The 19,201-nt window shown below is 42.9% G+C and overlaps 1 protein-coding gene across 1 annotated transcript in view; it reads right to left on the bottom strand.

Moving 5' to 3' along the window:
• Positions 1-19,201, bottom strand: part of DNAH9 (dynein axonemal heavy chain 9) — a 299,454-nt gene that overhangs the window by 245,519 nt on the left and 34,734 nt on the right. Inside the window, exons 10-15 of the mRNA XM_027131074.1 lie at positions 18,834-18,948; positions 14,667-14,735; positions 12,791-12,917; positions 9,723-9,978; positions 8,785-9,026; positions 2,947-3,082 (exon numbers count right to left, since the gene is read on the bottom strand). Coding sequence (XP_026986875.1) covers positions 2,947-3,082; positions 8,785-9,026; positions 9,723-9,978; positions 12,791-12,917; positions 14,667-14,735; positions 18,834-18,948 — 945 coding nt within the window. The remainder of the gene's footprint in view (positions 1-2,946; positions 3,083-8,784; positions 9,027-9,722; positions 9,979-12,790; positions 12,918-14,666; positions 14,736-18,833; positions 18,949-19,201) is intronic.

Genomic DNA, 19,201 nt, shown 5'->3' with positions numbered 1-19,201 from the left:
TCTTGCTAAATTTAAATAAAAATATCATATGGAACAAGATGTTCCAAGTACAAGATAAATGCTTAGACTCTTATTAATAACCACTTATTTTCATATATTTTTTGATTGTAAAAGTATTTAGGAGACTGCTGCATGCTGGACATCACGGGCAGTGGAGACTACTCATGGAAATCCATTATCCCTTCTTCCCTGGAAATGGAGGTATAAGTGGGTGGGCTTGCAGTTAGGTATGGCAATGTGATTCCCTCACCAGTGGGATGTGGGAAGAGGTGCCACTTCTGGGCTGCGGTCCACGAAGCAGCAGGGGGCCTCCTCTGTGCTCTCTTTGCCCTCTCACAGGCTGGAGCCGGCATGCAGCAGTGATCCGGCTCAACCATGGAAATGAAGACCAGGCCCTAGAAAGCAGTGGAACCACAGGACGGAAGGAATTTGCAACTAACCTGGAGTGCTCGCTTTGGACTAGAACCCGGGGGACAGACTTCCATGTCCTTTAAGCCACATTATTGATGGCGTTCTTCTTACCACTGCTTAGCCATTCTCCCTAACTAAAGAACTGTGGGACCCTCAAAGATATGTAAGACTAAGGCTTTGCCTTCAAAACTGTAAGGATGATATCTGCATTACTGGACTCAGGAGTGTCCCATCCAGTGCATATTTAACTTAAGGAAGTGCAAGTTTACCAATATCACAGTAATTATACTATTATTATTATTATTATTTTTGCGGTACGCGGGCCTCTCACTGTTGTGGCCTCTCCCATTGCGGAGTACAGGCTCTGGACGTGCAGGCTCAGCGGCCATGGCTCACGGGCACAGCTGCTCCGCGGCATGTGGGATCCTCCCGGACCGGGGCACGAACCTGCGTCCCCCGCATCGGCAGGCGGACTCTCAACCACTGCGCCACCAGGGAAGCCCTATACTATTATTATAGAGTAATTTTTTTTTAAATCAGTAAAATTATGCTTTGTATATGTACTCATGATATATTCTGTATTCCTACATGCATTAGGTACGTATAATTTAATAGGTTGGGTTGCATATAGTTTAAAGGATTTAAAAGACTTTCAAGAACACGTTACTATATGAGATTTTGCCCTACGTGCCGACATAAGAACCGAATCCCTATGTTAGATGCAATGGCAACATAATTACTGTACAAGTCGGATGGTCCTGGTGGTTCCACGCCCCTGGTACAAGCAAATCGCTTTAAGAATTGAGAAGAGGAAGAGTGCTCCTGGATAGAGTGGGTAGCATTTAACCCAGGCAGGGTGTGGATTCTGAGAGATGGCTGGGAGGCCAGCCCGAGCCATGGGAATAGTATTGGTTTGACCAAACACGAGAAGTGGAAATGGTAAGGTGGACCAGGGGAATAAAGTTGTCCACCTGGGCTATGGCAAAGGGTCATGGTGATTTTCCTCTTGGAGGCCACTCTCTTTCGGCTCCTTCACTTTGCCTTGGTAACCAGCGCCTTTTAATGTTATCTATAGCTCCTCTGCTCAGGCAGCCACTAGGTCCAGCTCCTGCCCATTCTATTTTGTGAAGGAAATGTGTTCCCTTTCCCCCCGTTTCCATGGAGGGAAGGTGACTTTGGCTACCATCCCGTCCCCATCCTCTTGCTCCCACGCTCTTCTCCTCATGAGAGGAGGAGGACAAGTGACACATCGGACAGCCCAGATCAGGAGAGCTGGATAGACACTGGCCCAGGGTGAGTCCCTTATGCAGTGCCTGCACTCAAGTGTGGCTGGGGTATCTTCCCAGATCTAGAGGAGGGCTAAGTGATGGGACCCCCAACCTCCAGTATCAGAGGAGGTTTGGTCAGTTCACTAAGATGAGCACCGTTGGCGCTGGTCCCTAGGAACCAGTTTTCCAGTCTTGGTGCCTGTGTTTGATGCCCCAGGTTCTAGAAGGTGACCTCCCCGCCTTGTTGACTATGTCAGAGCCCATTTCCTGCTTCTCTATCTCCTTAATTTGGAGCACCTTGCACCATGAAAGCAAAGACCTTGCCTCTGACCTCAGTCACTCCACCTACTAGGACCATGGAGTGGGGGTGAGGGTGGGTGTTGCCCATCTGAGCTACACCCAGCACTGGCCTTGCTCCTCTCTGCACTGTCAACCTCTTGCAATGGGCTGGATATCTGGACATGGGTCTCAGCCCACCTATTTTAACTCTGCATCTGATTTCTTTCCTTGGGTTGGGCTCAATGGACTAAGTTCTTATCTCACCTTCATCCTCACCTCATCCTTCACCCTTGCTGAGCTCCTCAGAATCTACCAGAATGCGAAAGGTGTAACTCAACTTTATTCCTGAACTTTTCTGCCCTTTCCATCCCATCCCTTACAAACCAAGGTTAGCCTTTACTATACAATCTTTGACTCTGTGTATGGACCATAAATTCAAAGCCCTTGGCTATCTTTTAACAGCTTCAAAGAATGCCCATTGCCTCCTTGACATTTCCTTTCCTTCTAAAAGCTACCTCATTCCCAGCTTCTTGTCTGACTCTTTTTACATAGAAAAACTTGATTCTTCCATGTAAGCTGGCTACTACAACCTCCCTGTGTTCTCAAAAGGCCACAGAGATACAGTACATTCAGCTTGAAGGCAGGGAATGTCCCCTCCCGCTGCTATGAGTCAAGTCCAGGTGGAGCTGCTCCAGCTTACTCACTCCTCCTCACTGGAGCTTCATTTAGACTGAATTGGCTTTTATATTTTTGCTTTTGCTATGGGCTTCACTATCTTAAAGCCTGATTTATCATCTGAGTTTTGAAGAGAGAGAAGTCTTTTATCATTGGACAATTTAGAAATGCAATGCCTTTGTTATAATTCACAAAATGTTCATGACACTTTGGGAAAAGTCACAGAGCACTCAATTGCACTTCACTGTAACTCAATAGATGCTATTACTGTTACCTTCCCAGTAATAAACCACATCCATAAGCCAGTAAATACCAGTATTTTCCAGGAGATACTTGAGGGAGCACTCAATGGCAAGAAAGAATCCATCCACCAACATATCATCAATGTAGTTAACGTAAGTCTTCCAAATACTGGAGGTTGGGTCTGCTGAGAAAAGACCCAGGTTTTCCTACAAAATAAAGAAGAATGGATATAAACCATGTTTAATAATATGGGAGAACTGGTCTTATTATCATTAATGGGAATGAAAAGAACACATGGAGAAAAATTGCACTGTTATGAAGAATTTTCTGTTACAGGCAGACTTTGGAGATACTGCGGGTTTGGTTCCAGACCACTGCAATAAAGCCAATATTGCAATAAAGTCAGTCACACAAAGTTTTTGGTTTCCCAGTGCATATACAAGTTATGCTTACACTATACTTTAGTCTATTAAGTGTGCAGCACTATGTCTAAAAAAAGAGTGTTCATACCTTAATTTAAAAATACTTCATTGCTAAAAAATGCTAACCATCATCTGAGCCTTCAGCAAGTCATAATGTTTCACAATAGTATCAAAGATCACTGATCATAGGTCACCGTAAAAGTATAATAAGAATGAAAGAGTTTGAAATACTGTGAGAGTTACCAAAAGGTGACAAAAAGAAAAATGGCATGAATAGACTTGTGATGCAGGGTTCAATTAAAAAAAAAAACAGAACAATGCGATATCTGTGAATGCACAGTAAAGCAAAGCACATTAAAATGAGGTATGCCTGTACGTGTGTAACAAACCCATTCTGTCTAATGGGTATAACCCTTGCTTGAAAGGAACACAAAGTTAACCCATGAAGGAAGTGTGGTGCCTCATCCTCTCCCTGAGAAAGGAGGATGGGGTCAGGTCACCTTCTCAGGAGGGACGCTGATGGATGCAATGTGTGCTTCATAGATGCTGACTGATGGCTGTGGAGGAAGCTGCATCAGAGCAGAAGTCAGGGTGGGCAGAAGGAGGAACACTAACGGTAGAGGGCATTATAATTCAAGACATAAGAAATCTGGGGTTGAAGCAAGTAAAGCATTTCCTGGACAATCCTTAGAAATGAACTGGAGTGGATCCCACTCCTGGGCCTATATCTGGACAAAGCTCTAATTTGAAAAGATACCTGCACCCCTATGTCCATAGCAGCACTATTTACAATAGCCAACACATGGAAACAATCTAAATGTCTGTCAACAGACGAATGGATAAAGAAGATGTGGTACATATATACAATGGAATATTACTCACCCATAAAAAAGAATGAAATAATGCTATCTGCAGCAACATGGATGGAACTAGAGATTATCATACTAAGTGAAGTCAGTCAGAAAGAGAGAGACAAATACCATATGATATCACTTATATGTGGAATCTAAAATATGACACAAATGACTATATCTATGAAACAGGAAGAGACTCACAGACATAGAGAACAGACTTGTGGCTGCCAAGAGGGAAGCGGGTGGCAGAGGGATAGATTGGGAGTTTGGGATAAACAGATGCAAGCTATTCTATATGGGATGGATGAACAGCAAGGTCCTACTGTATAGCACAGGGAACTACAATATCCTGTAATAAACCATAATGGAAAAGAATATGAAAAAGAATATATATATTAATATATATAACGGAATCACTTTGCTGTCCAGCAGAAATTAACACAACATTGTAAATCAACTATACTTCTATAAAATAAATTTAAAAAAAGAAATGAGCTGGAGTGTTTTGTTGTTGGCATTTAATATTAACTAAAAACCTTTATCATACTGAGTGAATTAGAAAATGTACACACAGAAAGGAATGCACAGGCTTTCTCTCCCTCCTTTTACATGATACAGTCACCGACCTGGTGGTATGGCAAGTACAGATGTCCCATTTACTCATCATTCAGCCTTTTTATAGCAACTTTCCATTTATCTTACATCTTCAAAGAACGTGGTTACCACTTTGCAAAAGTAAATTTTCTAGGTGACTCACGCTTACCCCTTTAGGAAACACTGCCATATTGTAAATCTCATGATTCTGCTTTTAAATGTCAAAACTCTAAAATTTCTAAAGTGTATTACCTATACCTTTCCTTCCTAAGTAGATTAAAGGTTTAATGAGAGTCCGTCGTCATGCAAATCATAACACAGTGACAATCCAGAGTTGCTCTTAGGTGTTACTAAAATGTGTATGTCTGTTTGCTTCTACAGTTTAGTTTTTATGACTGCCTTGTAGAGTTGTTTTATCTCTTTCCTACTGTCACCCTATCAATATAGCTATCTATACCTTTCACCTCAAATCTACTATGGTACAAGGAGCAAACGTGTCAGAATTTTCTGTAAACTAACAAGAAATAGCTCAAGTTTCTGATCCTAGCCAAGACAGAGGAATGAGATTGGACTTTCCCTTTTGCTACAAACAGCTACAGAACGGGATACAAGAAATAATTATTTTGGGTAATTGGATGTGATCCCTAAGAGAAGGGAAATATTCAAGGTGAGCTTCACAACTACCTGGCTTTCTACCTAGAGGCACTTTCCAAACCATGGCATAGGAAAGTGGACCTCAATTAGAGCATCGTTCCTGCTGGGCAGAAAAGACAGAAATGGGGGTTTGGGACTGCTGAGGTTGCTGAGTCCTTTTGAATCTCTGACTGAGGATTAAGCTGTACATATTTAGGGCAAGATTCTGCAAGGCCTGGCAGAGAACAGTTACTGGGGGCTCTAAGCTGAATGGAGTTTGTGAAGGTCATATAGTGCTGGAAGATGTGTGTGTTCTATCAGAAATAATGAAAAGACCTCACAGATAACCCAGGACTTCAGTTGAGACTCCAGAAATGCAATGCTTTAGAATTAGAGCTCTATTCTAGAGCAAAGCCTCTTTAGACTCTCCCTAAGGAAGCTTAACATAAAGCTTCAACAGGATCAAGCTGACCCACCAGTGAGTTAACTGCCTGCCAAAACAAAACCACAAACTCTTTAAAGGGAAATAACATCCAGATTCTAAAGTGGCATCCAACATGACTAGAATATAATAAAAAATTACTAGACATGCGAAGAAGCAGGAAAATGTGCCATTTAACCAAGAGAGAAAATAATCACTAAGAACAGACTCAGAAAATAGCTGCCACACCAATCCTGGAATGCCTATTCCTTCGACTTATGTGACACAAAAATAAACTTCCTTCACATTAAAAAAAGGACTCAGAAAATAAAATAGATGTTGGAATTATTAGACAAGAATGTTGTAATTTGATTAACCACCACCACCACCCCCCAATTTGGTGAAAAACAGATTTAAAACCTCACAAACTCCAAGCAGGCTGAATATAAAGAAAACTTATTTAGGCACATCGTAGTTGAATGGAAAAAAATACAAAGAATTTATTTGAAAAGAATCTATTAAAAGGAGCCTGAGAAAAAAGGGGAACAAAGATACACAGTACACTGGCTTCTCATCAGAAACCTTAGAGGGTAGAAGACAATGAAATGACTTCTGAAAGGAAAATAGAACTGTCTACACTGAATTTTATATTCTGTGAAACTCTTCTTCAAAAACAAAGGTGAAATAAGGACATTTTCAGATAAACAAAAACTGAGAGACCGTGTCATCAGCAGACCTAAACTGCAAGACATACTAGAGGAAGCTCTTCTGGCTGAAGAGAAATGACCATAGATGGTAACTTAGTTCTACAGAAAGGAAAAACAAATCTGGAAATGGTGACTATGTGGGTAAATACAAAACTCTATAAATATTTTCCCCAAAGCTTTTAAAACAAAAAATTATAATACTCTGTTGTGGGGTATATTATACACAAACACACACATGCACACACACCAACACTACAAAAGATTCCTGGGCGGTTTGAATTGTTGCTAGGTTCCTGTATTTCATGGGAAAACTCTAAGTAGATTGTGATTAGTTCAAGAGACCTACTAAAACTTAGAACAACCACTGCAAGTGTGATGCAACAAGGTAAAGGCTGAAATGCCAATTGAGAGATGAAAATACAATACTAGAAAATATACAATTAATAACAAGAAGGTGGGAAAGGAAGAGCAGAGGAACAAAAAAGAGATGAAGCCAATGGAAAACAAATAGCAAAACAGTGGTGCTAAATCCAACCATATCAATGATTACATTAAGTGTAATGACCTAAAAATTTCAATTAACAGGCAAAGTTGTTAGATGTAGAAAAGTAAGTTTCTACTATATGCTGTCTATAAGAGAAGAAATTTGAATCCAAAGAAGCAAATAGGTTGGATGTGAAAGGGTGGAAAAAGATGGACAATGCAAAAAGTAGGAATAGTGAATCTGGAAGAAAGGCAATAGAATTATCAGAAAAAAAGACTTCAAGACAAGGGAGTATTATTAGAAATAAAAATAATTTCATAGTGATAAAATGGCCAATTCATCAGGAAGTTACAGTAATTATAAATGTGTTTGCATCTACTAACAGAGCTTCAAATACTTGATGAAAAATCTGAAAGAACTAAAGGATAAAACAGACAAATCCAAAATCATAGGTGGAGATTTTAACATTCTAAGCTTCAGTAACTGGTAGAACAAATAGACAAAAAAACTGCGAAATCATATAGACGATCTGAACAATACTATCAACCACTTTGAACTAATTGATATTTTATAGAACGTCACACCCAACAATGGAAGAATAAACATTGTCAATTGCACAAGGAACATCCAATAACATAGACCACATTCTACATCACAGAACAAGATTGGATGAATTCTAAACAAATGAAATCTTACAGAGTATTTTCTCTGCCCATAATGGAATTAAACTAGATAAGAATTTCATTAAGCTATCCAGAGACGATCTAAATATGTGGAAATTAAGCAACATACTTCTAAACGACCAATGAGTTGAAGAACAAATCGCAAGAGAAAAATAATTAAAACTGAATGATAATGAAAATGAGGCAGATCAAATTTGTGATTGCAACTGAAGCACTGCTAAGAGGGAAATTTATATCATCAAATGCTTGCATTAGAAAGGAAGAAAGGCTTGAAATCAATACTCTAAGTTTCAACCCTTATAGGCTAGACAAAAAGGAGAAGCAAACTAACCCCAAATTAACCAGAAAGAAATGATAAAGAACAGAAATTAATAAGCTAGAAAACAGATAAAGAAAATTTAAAAGGTCAAAAGTACAACATTTTATTGTGTTTCAACCCACAGAAAACCCAAAGATAACAACTGTGATTCATTACTGACTCTGTGCATGAGATCAACCCAGGAGAACTACCCCACGGCTACTTCAGTAGGGCTGGAGCTGGTGGCCATTTATAGCTCTTTTCCCTCATCCAGCCTTGGGTGATGAGACACAAGGTTTGCCCTGATCACAAAGCAGGGCAGAGCCTTCCTGCATGAAGGGTAGCACTCTGCATTTTTCCTTCTCTTTACCCAGTGCATCAGGGACACCACAGTCATCTTGCATATCTCCAGGCTCTGCAGAGCTAGGTTATGAGGATGATGCTGCAGGGTCACACTAGGTTGTGTGGACGAGTTCGGGGTGGTTAGTGCAGTGGATAAATTAGGATTCTGTCCTTGGCATCTCCTTCTACCCCCTAGGGGTTTGGTGCGGGATGTTAAGTCGTGTGACAACTAAGTGGTGTCACTATTAAGATCGTATTAACTTTGACACACTGATACCAGAATGAGACTTGACATACTCCCCATCCATTAGTTTTAGCTCTTTTGCTATCAGTTTTACTTCTATCCCTGACTACAGAAGACACAGCATCTACTGATTGTTCTAATTTCCAAATCACTTCTAGCACCCAAACACGCTTCATGATGCTTTCCCTGTACTGGTGGTATGTGTGTCTGAGAGGCTGGTTATTACCTGCACAAGGGCATGAATCTTAAAGCCAGATTCTTTGATAAGACTGTAATATTCTTCCATTCGATCACGCTGATCATCCATGGAGAGAAGGCATTCCTTTTTCCCATCTTTTCTCTTAAATATTGGCGACGCCCATGTTTTCATGATGTTTTGAATCTCTTCCACGTTGTCTTTCGTTTTCTGAACTCTTTGTTCAAGATCATGAATACTATTGGTGATCTGAATGACATAATCCCAAATGCCTGTTCCCCAAAAGAGATAGAATTAATTGAAATAGCTTACAGTGGTAGAGCGAAAGGTCTGGTTGCTATGAAACATAGGGATTTAATACCTGTGGGTTTTATAAGACTTTTCTGCACAGGTTAGTTTGTAATCATCAGAGCCTTTTCCTTCCTAGTTGCAACAAAAAGCCACCCCTTACCATGACCCTGGTTATGGCCTTGGTTATGAGCTCTTTGAAGGTAGGGGTCACATCCCCTGTATTTCATATTCTCCTCACAGTCCTGCACATGGTGCCCTGTACATGTTAATCAGTCAATGAAAGTTTATTGAATTGCGCTGGAGGATACAAGAAAAGTAAATGCATAGTTCCCTCATTTAAGATGTTTATGGTCCAGTTAAGAAAAGTAAGTAACAAAGCTAATGTAGTAAAAATCCTCCTCCATGGAGTGCCCAGTATATGCTGGAGACTGCGGGAGAGTTCATGAAAATTCCCCAGAGCGTGGCAGCAAAGCTGTCTAAACCTCCCAGGCACACAGAGGAGGCGGAAGAGGGACGCTGTTCCTCCTTGTCTTCTCTACGTCGGGCGCATATCTGAGAGGACAGACTCGTGCTTCAAACCCAGATCAGATTAACCGGGGAATGAAGTGAGGTTCTACCAACTTTATTAGAATCTTGACTTCCAACCTTTCCCCAGACCCCAGGTGGTCTCCTGTTACCTTCTGTTTTCCAGCTCAGAGTCTCCTCTGCAGCTCTCAGGCAGAGATCGATATTTTGCAGCTCTTCCTGCACTAATGGAAATTCCACCCCTAGCAGAGTTTTCATAACCTTGTTGTACCAATTTGCCATCAACTCCAATTTAGCCACAAGCTGCCGATAGAATTCCCTGGAGGAGAACATAGCTGCTGCTGTCTCAGGGATGTGCGTCATCTGCTGGGGTTGAAGATAACTCATTTCTTTCAGCACGGAAATCAGCTGGAGAAAAGAATCGACATAAGTGGCTGTAGTTCAGTGGCAGCGAATAGCAGCCGTATCGATCGGGACTGGGAAACCCCTGGGGCCCAAGGGCCTTCTGGGTCCTTTCTCAACTTCTGCTCCTACTGGTTCCTTAACTCTTCTCTGAGAAGGAAAAGACAACTGGGCTCCCAACTCTTCTTCCAGTGGCTCTGGGCCAGCTCTTCGTTCCTGCCCAGATAATCCTACTCAGGGTTAAGACAAATGCTAATCCTTTAGCAGGGAAATGACCTTAGCCTCCGAGTTTATATTGAAATAAGCGCAAGATAGATAGTAAACATTAAATGGAAAAAATGAAAACAAAAAATGAAAAAAATGTGGACGATTTATATAATATTGAAGTAGAGAAGACCATTCCAAATGTACAACCAGAAAATAAAAGATAAAATTTATATGCATAAAATATCATACACATAATAAAATGCCACACTTCAACAGATAAAAATACTTGCAGCAGATTTCTTAATATCTGACAGATATTTCACAAAGAGTCTGACAAATTCATTGGAAAAGAGAGCGCCTTCACTCAAAAGTGGGCAACGGATATGAATAAGCAATTCACAGGAGAAGAAGGATAAACGTCCAATGGACACACGGAAAACTTCCTACTCTACTAGTGGCCAAATAAATGCAAATTAAAACAACATTGAGATATTACATATTTTTTGGTTCAACAGGTTAGAAGTGATTTGAAGAAATGAATGATATCTTGCTGTCAGGAGAATGCCTGAGTTACATCTTTCTGAAGAGCAAATTGATAAAATACGCTAAAACTCTCAAAATGTGAGCACCCTTTAGCCCAGCAATCCCCTTTCTAGGTAGGCATTTATCCCAAAGAAATACGGTGCAGCAATAACTAAAGATGCTTATTGTAGCATTATTTATAACATATTTTATCCAAATATAAGATGCCATTAACGGTAAGATTCAGTAGTATTTTATGTCAGAAATTTTATGTCAGTAGTATTTTATATCAGTAGTATTTTATGTCAGATTCAGAAATATTTTAGTATTTCACCTAAGGAAGAAAAAAATGTGGTTTATCTAACTATAAACACATGCTATTTTCAGAGATATTAAGATATAAAAAACCCGTGTGTGTCCTAGAATCAATGAGATACAGATTGATAAAACTAGAAAATATTTAAATGTCCAACAATAGAAAATTTTAAATAATTTAAATAAATTATTTAATATATAACAAATTACTACATATATATATATATATATATGTTTTTAACCCATACAATTCTTATCCTGGTCAAATCTTTGATCATGTTCCTCTAGAAAGACAGATGTGTTACTGTTCATTCTTCATAGCGTAGCTGTTGCCACTTTGCTTGAGGTTGGAAGCCAAGGGATATTCGTAGCCCTTCTCTGACTTGTTGTGTTTGTAGTCATCTCCCCCTGACTCACATTATAATTTAGGTATGTATCTCCCTCCACTTTTCTTTTCTCACCCCTTTCCTCTTCCTCCTTTCCCTTCTATCACCTACAAACACCTGTAAAGCACCCACCATGTGCTGCACATGGAAGCAGACAGAGACCTTGTCTTTGGAACATATAGACAAGGGCCCATCTTCAATACTGTCTTACACCAAGGACTTAATTACTACAATTATACCATCTGGACTGCAGCCTAGTTGGTAATCCAGGTACTCAACTCTTTGGGCATTTAATATTCAATACTGCTCAAAGCGAATGCTGATAAAATTACTCCAAGGATTTAATGAGTTCAACCTCAGACTCATGTCTTGCCAAAGTGAAGAAACGAACCCTCCAACTCCCTTTGTTGACTTTTATTCTAGGGGGAATTGATGTTCTACTTAAACTGGAATTATCTCAGAAGAAACCAATATTCTGTCGGCTTAGCTCTCACCTCTTTCTACGCTACATTCCTATGGAAGATGCCATCAAGGCAGAACTTTAGGAGACAGAAAGGAGACTGCCTTTAGCTTGGTGTGGCCAATACCTTTCTTCAATTTTTAAGCTGAATGATGTACATCCTGAGGTGGGCTTGCTTTTGGTTATAGTTTTCTCCAGCATTAAGCTTTCCATGGCTGCTGCAGCCCACTGGTTTTCTACCCTTTCTATTTAAAGCAGGGTTTCTCAACCTCAGAACCATTGACAGTTTGGGACAAAAAACTCTTTGCTGTGGGGTGCTGTCCTGTTCATTGTAGGAAGTTTGTAGCTACTTACACCATGTGCTACCGGCACCCCCTTCACGTTTGACAACCAAAAATGGCTCCATCTTTGGGACAAAACTGCCTTGGCTGAGAACCAATCATCTAGTCTCGTTTCCAAAGCCACTCCTTGGAGATTTACCATATGCTACCTAATGAAACCAGACTTTTGCGTGTTGAGATTCCGGCTTCTAACTAGCTTGTGGGCTCTTGGAAGTCAGGAACCAGGTTACACTTGGTTGGCCCTCTAGCATCTAGTCAACAGCCTTCACCCGCAGTGTGTATTCAAGGTAGGCCCGGTTGACTATGGTACCAAACGGTATCACTATGGTACCAACTGATATTCTGCAATATTTTCTGTTGTGCAAAATCAAAGCAAATATACTGGCTGACCCTGGAGGAAAATGTGAACAGTGGACAACTTAAGGAAACACTACACCCTAAGATTTATCCCAAAAAAGAAATCCAGGGTGCAAGTTCTTTTGAGCAGCTTTTGCATATTCTTATAGAAAGACTTTTTGCCTTTGAAATCAGCAGAGTCAAACGAAACTCTTCAGAAACCAAGAGGAAGTTACTGCCTTTGGACTTACCTGTGGGCTAAAGTTGACAGTGATCTGCTTTGTCTCTGGATCACGTTTCAGAAGTGGCCGGGAAAGGTTGTACTGCGACTTCTCTGATACTGTTTGACACCAGTCCTCGTAGAGTCTTGTCTCATACCTGTGAGGATCAGAGATGACGGTCACCTCATGAGCACCCTCCCAGCTCCCCAATGCCTGGCAATGATTAACTGAAGACACATCTCTCTATATAGATATATATAACATAAATGACATAGCTATATATGTATATATATAACATCTCTATAGCTACCTATCTATCTAATCCAACCATCCATCTATCTATCTATCTTTAATACATATATCTCAGGAACTGAAGATGCTATTAGTGAAATACCTGAATACATTCTTAAGTCAGAGTCATTGACTCAGCCGGGAAAGTCAGCTCCTGCAGGTAACCCCTCATTTCCTAAAGGTGGCAAAGCTTAAATCAGAGGAGAGCAGAAAGAGAGACTCCATGCGATCTTCTGGGAGGATAAGGGAAGTGGTGATTAGTCCTAGTAAATGTTGGAAGAATTAATCGGGTAAGATTTGTTCTCATGCTAATCTTCACGTGGCTCACGGACATTCACTGTTCAGTCATTACACATTGATGTGTTGGGCTTGGGAGATAAAACGATGAATAAACATCCCATGGTAAATGCAGCTAGTGGTGCAACCACGGGTCAACAGAGGATGCAGCAAGTACAATCCCAGGCAGATGTACTGGGCATTAGGCTTTGAATGGCAGAGGTAGGTGGGTGGGTGGGGGTGATGAGGAGGATGCCAGGGAGGGTCTCACGGAGGAGGGGCTGAAGCGATGCTTGACTGAGTCTCAGGATGAGCAGCAGCTGGGCAGTGAGGGGGAGTGAGTGTTCCAGGCAGGAGCAGCAGTGTGGATGAAGGTTGAGGCAGGGAGCAGCAGATGGTGCGCTGGGGAGAGTGAGTAGACATTGCACCTGAGGGAGGAGAGGGCAAGGGCCCAGGCATCAGGGAGCACGTTTTGGGTCACGGTAAAAAGGAGCTGGTGGGAGACACTGAGAGGCCTCCCCGACAGGGGATGTGAGGAAAGGGGATTTGGTGACAGTGTGGGCGCTGAGGGGCACAGGTCCAGAGCAGAGAGGCTCTTAGGAAGCCACTGCAGCAGTTCAGGCCCGAGAGGCTCTGGTCTCTGGTGAAATGTGGGTGGTGGGCGCAGAGAGGAGGGGACAGATTTGAAGCTCATATTTGGGAAGTCGAAAGGGTAGAACTTGGGTGACCTGGCAGGTGGAGGTGCGGCCAGCTAAGATGTCTCCACAATGCTAAGTGTGATCATAACTATAATCATAATCATAATGTGTACGGTGCTCCTCTTCTGAATCAGGAGAAGATTACAAGGCAAGGCACAGACTGTGTCTGGACCCTGCTCCCCCAAAAGACTGACTGCAGCTTTAAAGAAGGAACAACTATGAACCCATGTAAAATCTTCGTTCTCATGCTTTCTCTGTCAAAGGATGCAGGAAGTATTTTTTAAACTTATTGTCTCTTTGTGCGGCACCAACTGTCAATTTCTGCTTAGCGAGTAGCTGCTGAGATTTTCCATGACACTGATCTCGGGGTGCCATGAGGAGCGCCCCACTTCTAGCTCTGCCGAGTTCACGTTCCCAACAAAGCTGCACTGGAAAAGTGCTCATTTCCAGACTAGAGCTGCATTCCCCGGAGACCTGCTGTTTGCAACCCTGAAGCACTGTACTCACAGATATTGTGGTTATAACATAAAACACAGAGCGACACTTCACTGCCACCGAGAAATGTGCACAAACTCAGAATTGCAGAGGGCATGGTGGGAGCTCTGCATTTGCAGAACCATCTAGTCCCGGAAACTGCTTACTTTTCCAACAATGAGAGCATTTCTTCATATTTTTGTATCATGCGCTTTCCTTCGGCAGATTCCATGCAACTACCCATACAAAGGAGAGGAAAAAAATGACATCGAATTAGAAGAAGTGAAAATAATGATCTGAGTAACAAACTGCAGCTTATAAAGAGGAGGCTGAATAGCTTCCCGGGCAAGTTTCCAAAGGCCCCTAAATGAGCCTGCACTCTTCTTCCTGAACATCTGCCACCGGCCACTAGAGGGCATCTGCACTTTCCCAAATGCAGTCAGCGCCCAGGTGACAGGAGGACAGCCTCTCCCCGACAGGGCTCCGCCAACCCCCTCACCCTGGCTAAGCCAGTCTTGCGCGTGTAAAATGAAGTCCTTCAAAAACCAGGAGGGAAATTGAGACATGCAAGAAAAATTCTAGGTGTTGCAGTTTTCTGTATTCAAGAACAAAACTGTATGTAACGTTATACATTATAACAAAAACTATATAAATAAATAAATAAATAAATACCTGGAAAAAAAAAAAACTATATAACATATATGTGTATATATGTATATAACAGTGCATATATAAAATAGCTATATATATATATATATATACATCCCACACACATATACAAACATTGTCATATACGTAACAATATGTATGTATATATTCCCCTTCTCTGAAATCCATCTAGGGCACGTGATGAGAAATATTCTGCCTCATTACTCATTGCCACATTTATATGAGGTTCCCTCCCACCTCTTATGTCCCCAAACTTGAGCACACAAAACGCACATACATGCACACACACACATGCACACACTTGTATGCTCACATGCGCAGACACACGCTCGGAGGCTTCCCTGGGTCCACTGAGGACCACGGAGGCATCGTTGCCCACACCTGCTCCCCGGTTTTGACACTTCTTTACAGCACAAAATGAAGAGTCCGGCTCCTGGGAAAGTTGGTGAAGTATCTGTAATTTTCAGAAACCTTCACACTAACTGTGTTGGAGGATCTTGTTTGTTCTGCTAGCAAAACGAGGCAGCTTATTGCAAAGATTCTTTAAAATCCATTTGCTCTTTAAATCTTCACAGGCTCCCCCGAGCTTCGATTTAAGCCCTCACACCTGCAGAGAAAGCACTGGATTTCCTGGAGTTTTTCCCAGTCGCTCGGTCCCCTTTCCTCGTGAAGGAGCAGAGGTGTCTGCAGGACAGCGAGGACAAGCCCTGACCCCAGATCTCAGTTTCTATCTGGAAAAGAACGAGGCTAGAGGAGAGAGTGGCTTCTGCACCTCGGCCCCTGGGACTTGCCTGGGAGGCTTGAGAAGTCACAGGAATAAGTGCATCAAACTCCCTGCAGGTTCTACTTCACTTCATGGCGAGGAATCAAAACCATTTCACTAACCAATTCATAAATATATTACAGAGTATACACAAGAATGTGAATTCATTTTTAGAACAAACGGGAACTTCCATGGGAACTGTGGAGGACGTGGTGGGGTGCCATTCAGACACCCTCTCGGGACTACCCCCCATCCTCAATCTCCCCCACCAGGAAGGCTGATGAAGTGTAGCTGCCTCCCTCTTTGAGAACAGCCTCTGCCAAACAGACAGAGCTGCCTCCTCACCCAGGGTCAAGCCCCTCCCTTCCCCACAGCCCACTTCCACCGACCAGCTGACGTGGGGTACAAAGGCCAGGCAACCCTAAAGGGTCAGACTTCCCCATCGGATGAGCTGAAGCCTACTTGCAACTGTGCTGCAGCTCAGCTTCTCCTCTGCCCGATCCCTCCCCCCTCCCTCACAGGCGCGGGTCCCAAGAGCATCCCTGTAAATTCCTGCAGGCTGCCTCAGCTCTGCTCCAGGGAGCTGGACCAGGACAGCTCCCGCAGGCCACATTCCTAGCAGCAGCCCTGCCACCCTCCCCGCCCATTCTCATATCTTCTCCCTCCCTCCCTGGGAGGCATGTTTGAGAAGATGGGGTCTCAGCTGGACTCCGGGCCAAGCTTCCTATGGCTGGGGCGGGAGGGGTCCCCTGGCAGAGTTCTGGGTGAGGACCCCTGAGACCCAGATGCCTGTTCCAGTTCTGTCCTTGCTATCTTTGGACTCCAGGCAGGTCACCTCATTTCTATCTGCCTCAGTCTCTTCACCTGCACAACGAAGAGCTCGCTCAGACAGAGCAGACACTGCAGACGGATCTCCCACTGGGCAGGTCTGACTCACGGGCACGTTTGTTTGATTTGTATGGAGTTTGAGGAAAAGAGGAATACTTGCTGGTTTTAAAGTAAATCTAGATTTTCGGCTTCTCTCCAACAGTAGGGAGATTTCTCACATTGAGTCATTCTTCCTCTTGGCAACACGGGGTGATGTGGTGGAGGTTCCCTTCAGACCACAACCTGGCTATCTTTCATTGTCTTTCTGGCCTTTGAAAGTGGTTAGTCTTTTTTAAAAAAAATGTTTCCAGTTTTATTGAGAAGTAATTGACATACAGCACTGTGTAAATTTAAGATGTAGAACATGACTTGACTTACATATACTGTAAAATGATCACAATGCGTTTAGTTAACATCCATCATCTCATATAGAGACAAGAAAAAATGAAAAAAATGTTTCTTTTTTCTTGTGATGAGAACTTTTAGGATCTACTCACTTAACAACCTTTATATATACCATGCAGCCGTGCTAACTACAGCCATCGTGGTACTTGACATCCTCAGTATTTATCTTTTAACTGGAAGTTGGTAAAGTTTGACCTTCATCCATTTCCCCCACCCTCCTCCTCAAACCTCACCCCCCATAACCAGATAACCACAAATCTGATCTCTTTTACTATGAGTTTGGCCTTATTTCTTATTTCCAGATTCCAGATATAAGTGAGACCATATAGTATTTGTCTTTCTCTTTCTGCCTTATTTCACTTAGCATAATGCCCTCAAGGTCCATCCATGTTGCAAATGGCAGGATTTCCTTCTTTTTTATGGCTGAATAATATTCCATTACATATGTGATATATATATCTCACATCTTCATCCATTCATCCATCAATGGACGCTTAGGTTGTTTCCATGTCTTGGCCACTGTAAATAATGCTGCTCTGAACATGTTGTGTTTGCCAAAGCCAGGTGTTTTCAACAAGATGGAGTCTTTAGAAAGAGGGGTCAGAGAAAGCCTGCCTTTCCCCAGACAGCATCCTCAACAAGGTATTGCAACAGCTCTTCTCTCGCTCTAGCAGCCCAGATGCCTCTAACTAGCTTGGCTTCCAGACTCAGCTGTGAGGCAGGCCAATAGTTTCCAAACCTGGTCACCGTTGGATCACGGGGAGAGTGTGCCAAGGAAGAAGATCCCAGGCACCACCCTGCCCTGAGATCTGGATTTAGTAGGTGGGGGGTGAGGGCTGGTAATCTGCACCATTAGCAAGCACCTGGGGTTTCTAATACATGAGGCCCTCACACCACATTTCAGGAAACGCTGGGCTTCATTATTCTCCAGCAGCCTTGGTAGTAAAGAGCCGTCGTGTCAGACGAGATGTGTGGAGGAATCCAAAGAGCTTGAAAACCCTGACTCATTTTTCCCTGGAAACAAGGACTCTGCTGGAGCAAAAGGAGCCAGCCTGTGTCCAGTAAGCCTCACCTGACACCAAGGGGCCCACTCTTCAATCCAAATGTATCAATCTCGTTAATGCTTGGCCAGTAGTACCTGATTGCTATGAACTGAATGTCTGTGTCCTCCCCAAATCCATATGTTGAAGCCTAAGGTGGTGCCTTGGGAGGTGATTAGGTCATGAGGGTGGAGTACTCATGAATGGGATGAGTGCCCGTATAAAAGAGACCTCAGACAGCTGCTGAGTCCCTCCTGCTGCATCTGAGGACACAGTGGGAAGACAGCCAGCTGTGAGTCAGGAAGCAGGTCCTCTTCAACAGACACCAAATCTGCCAGCACCTTGACCTTGGACTTCCCAGCCTCCAGAACTGTGAGAGAGAGATTTCTGATATTCTTAAGTCACACTGTCTATAGTATTCTGTTACGGCAGCCTGAACGGACTAAGATACTGGCTGATTGCTGGAAATGGAAAGAAAAGAAGATGATTTTTGTGCCTCAAGTAACTGAGTGGCGTTGCTACAATACTTGAAGTCCAGAGCGGGAGCAGAAGCCTGAAACAAACCTGCCTTTCAGCAACGAGGTACTCACGGGTGTGTCATGTGTCTGAAGTTGTCGAAGGGACCCTGGATGCGCTGCCTCAGCTCCTGCGCCCAGCGGAGCCTCCCAGCCACAGTGGGCATGTTCTTATGCACGGAGGAGAAGCCTGGGGACAGGGCACAGCAGACTGAAGCGAGGCTCCAGGCCTGAGCCCCACTCTACTCACGAACACTCCCCCACCTCCCACCACTTACTGCACTTTTTGCCTCATCCACCTCCACTTGCTAAAGTCACCCTGGGCTTACACTGAGATGGAAATTCCTGGGACATCACTGAGTTCTGCTAAGGGGGAAGGAAGAGTGCCCTTGGGAAGAACGCTAAACAGCAACAGAGGACAGCCATTCCCAGCCCAGCTCTGC

This window comes from Aethalodelphis obliquidens, unplaced genomic scaffold, assembly GCF_003676395.1.
Source record: "Aethalodelphis obliquidens isolate GAN/ISIS:26980383/991018 unplaced genomic scaffold, ASM367639v1 scaffold38, whole genome shotgun sequence".
Classification (NCBI taxonomy): domain Eukaryota; kingdom Metazoa; phylum Chordata; class Mammalia; order Artiodactyla; family Delphinidae; genus Aethalodelphis; species Aethalodelphis obliquidens.
The sequence above is the reverse complement of the archived record's forward strand: the minus strand, read 5'-3'. Positions and strand labels throughout refer to the sequence as shown.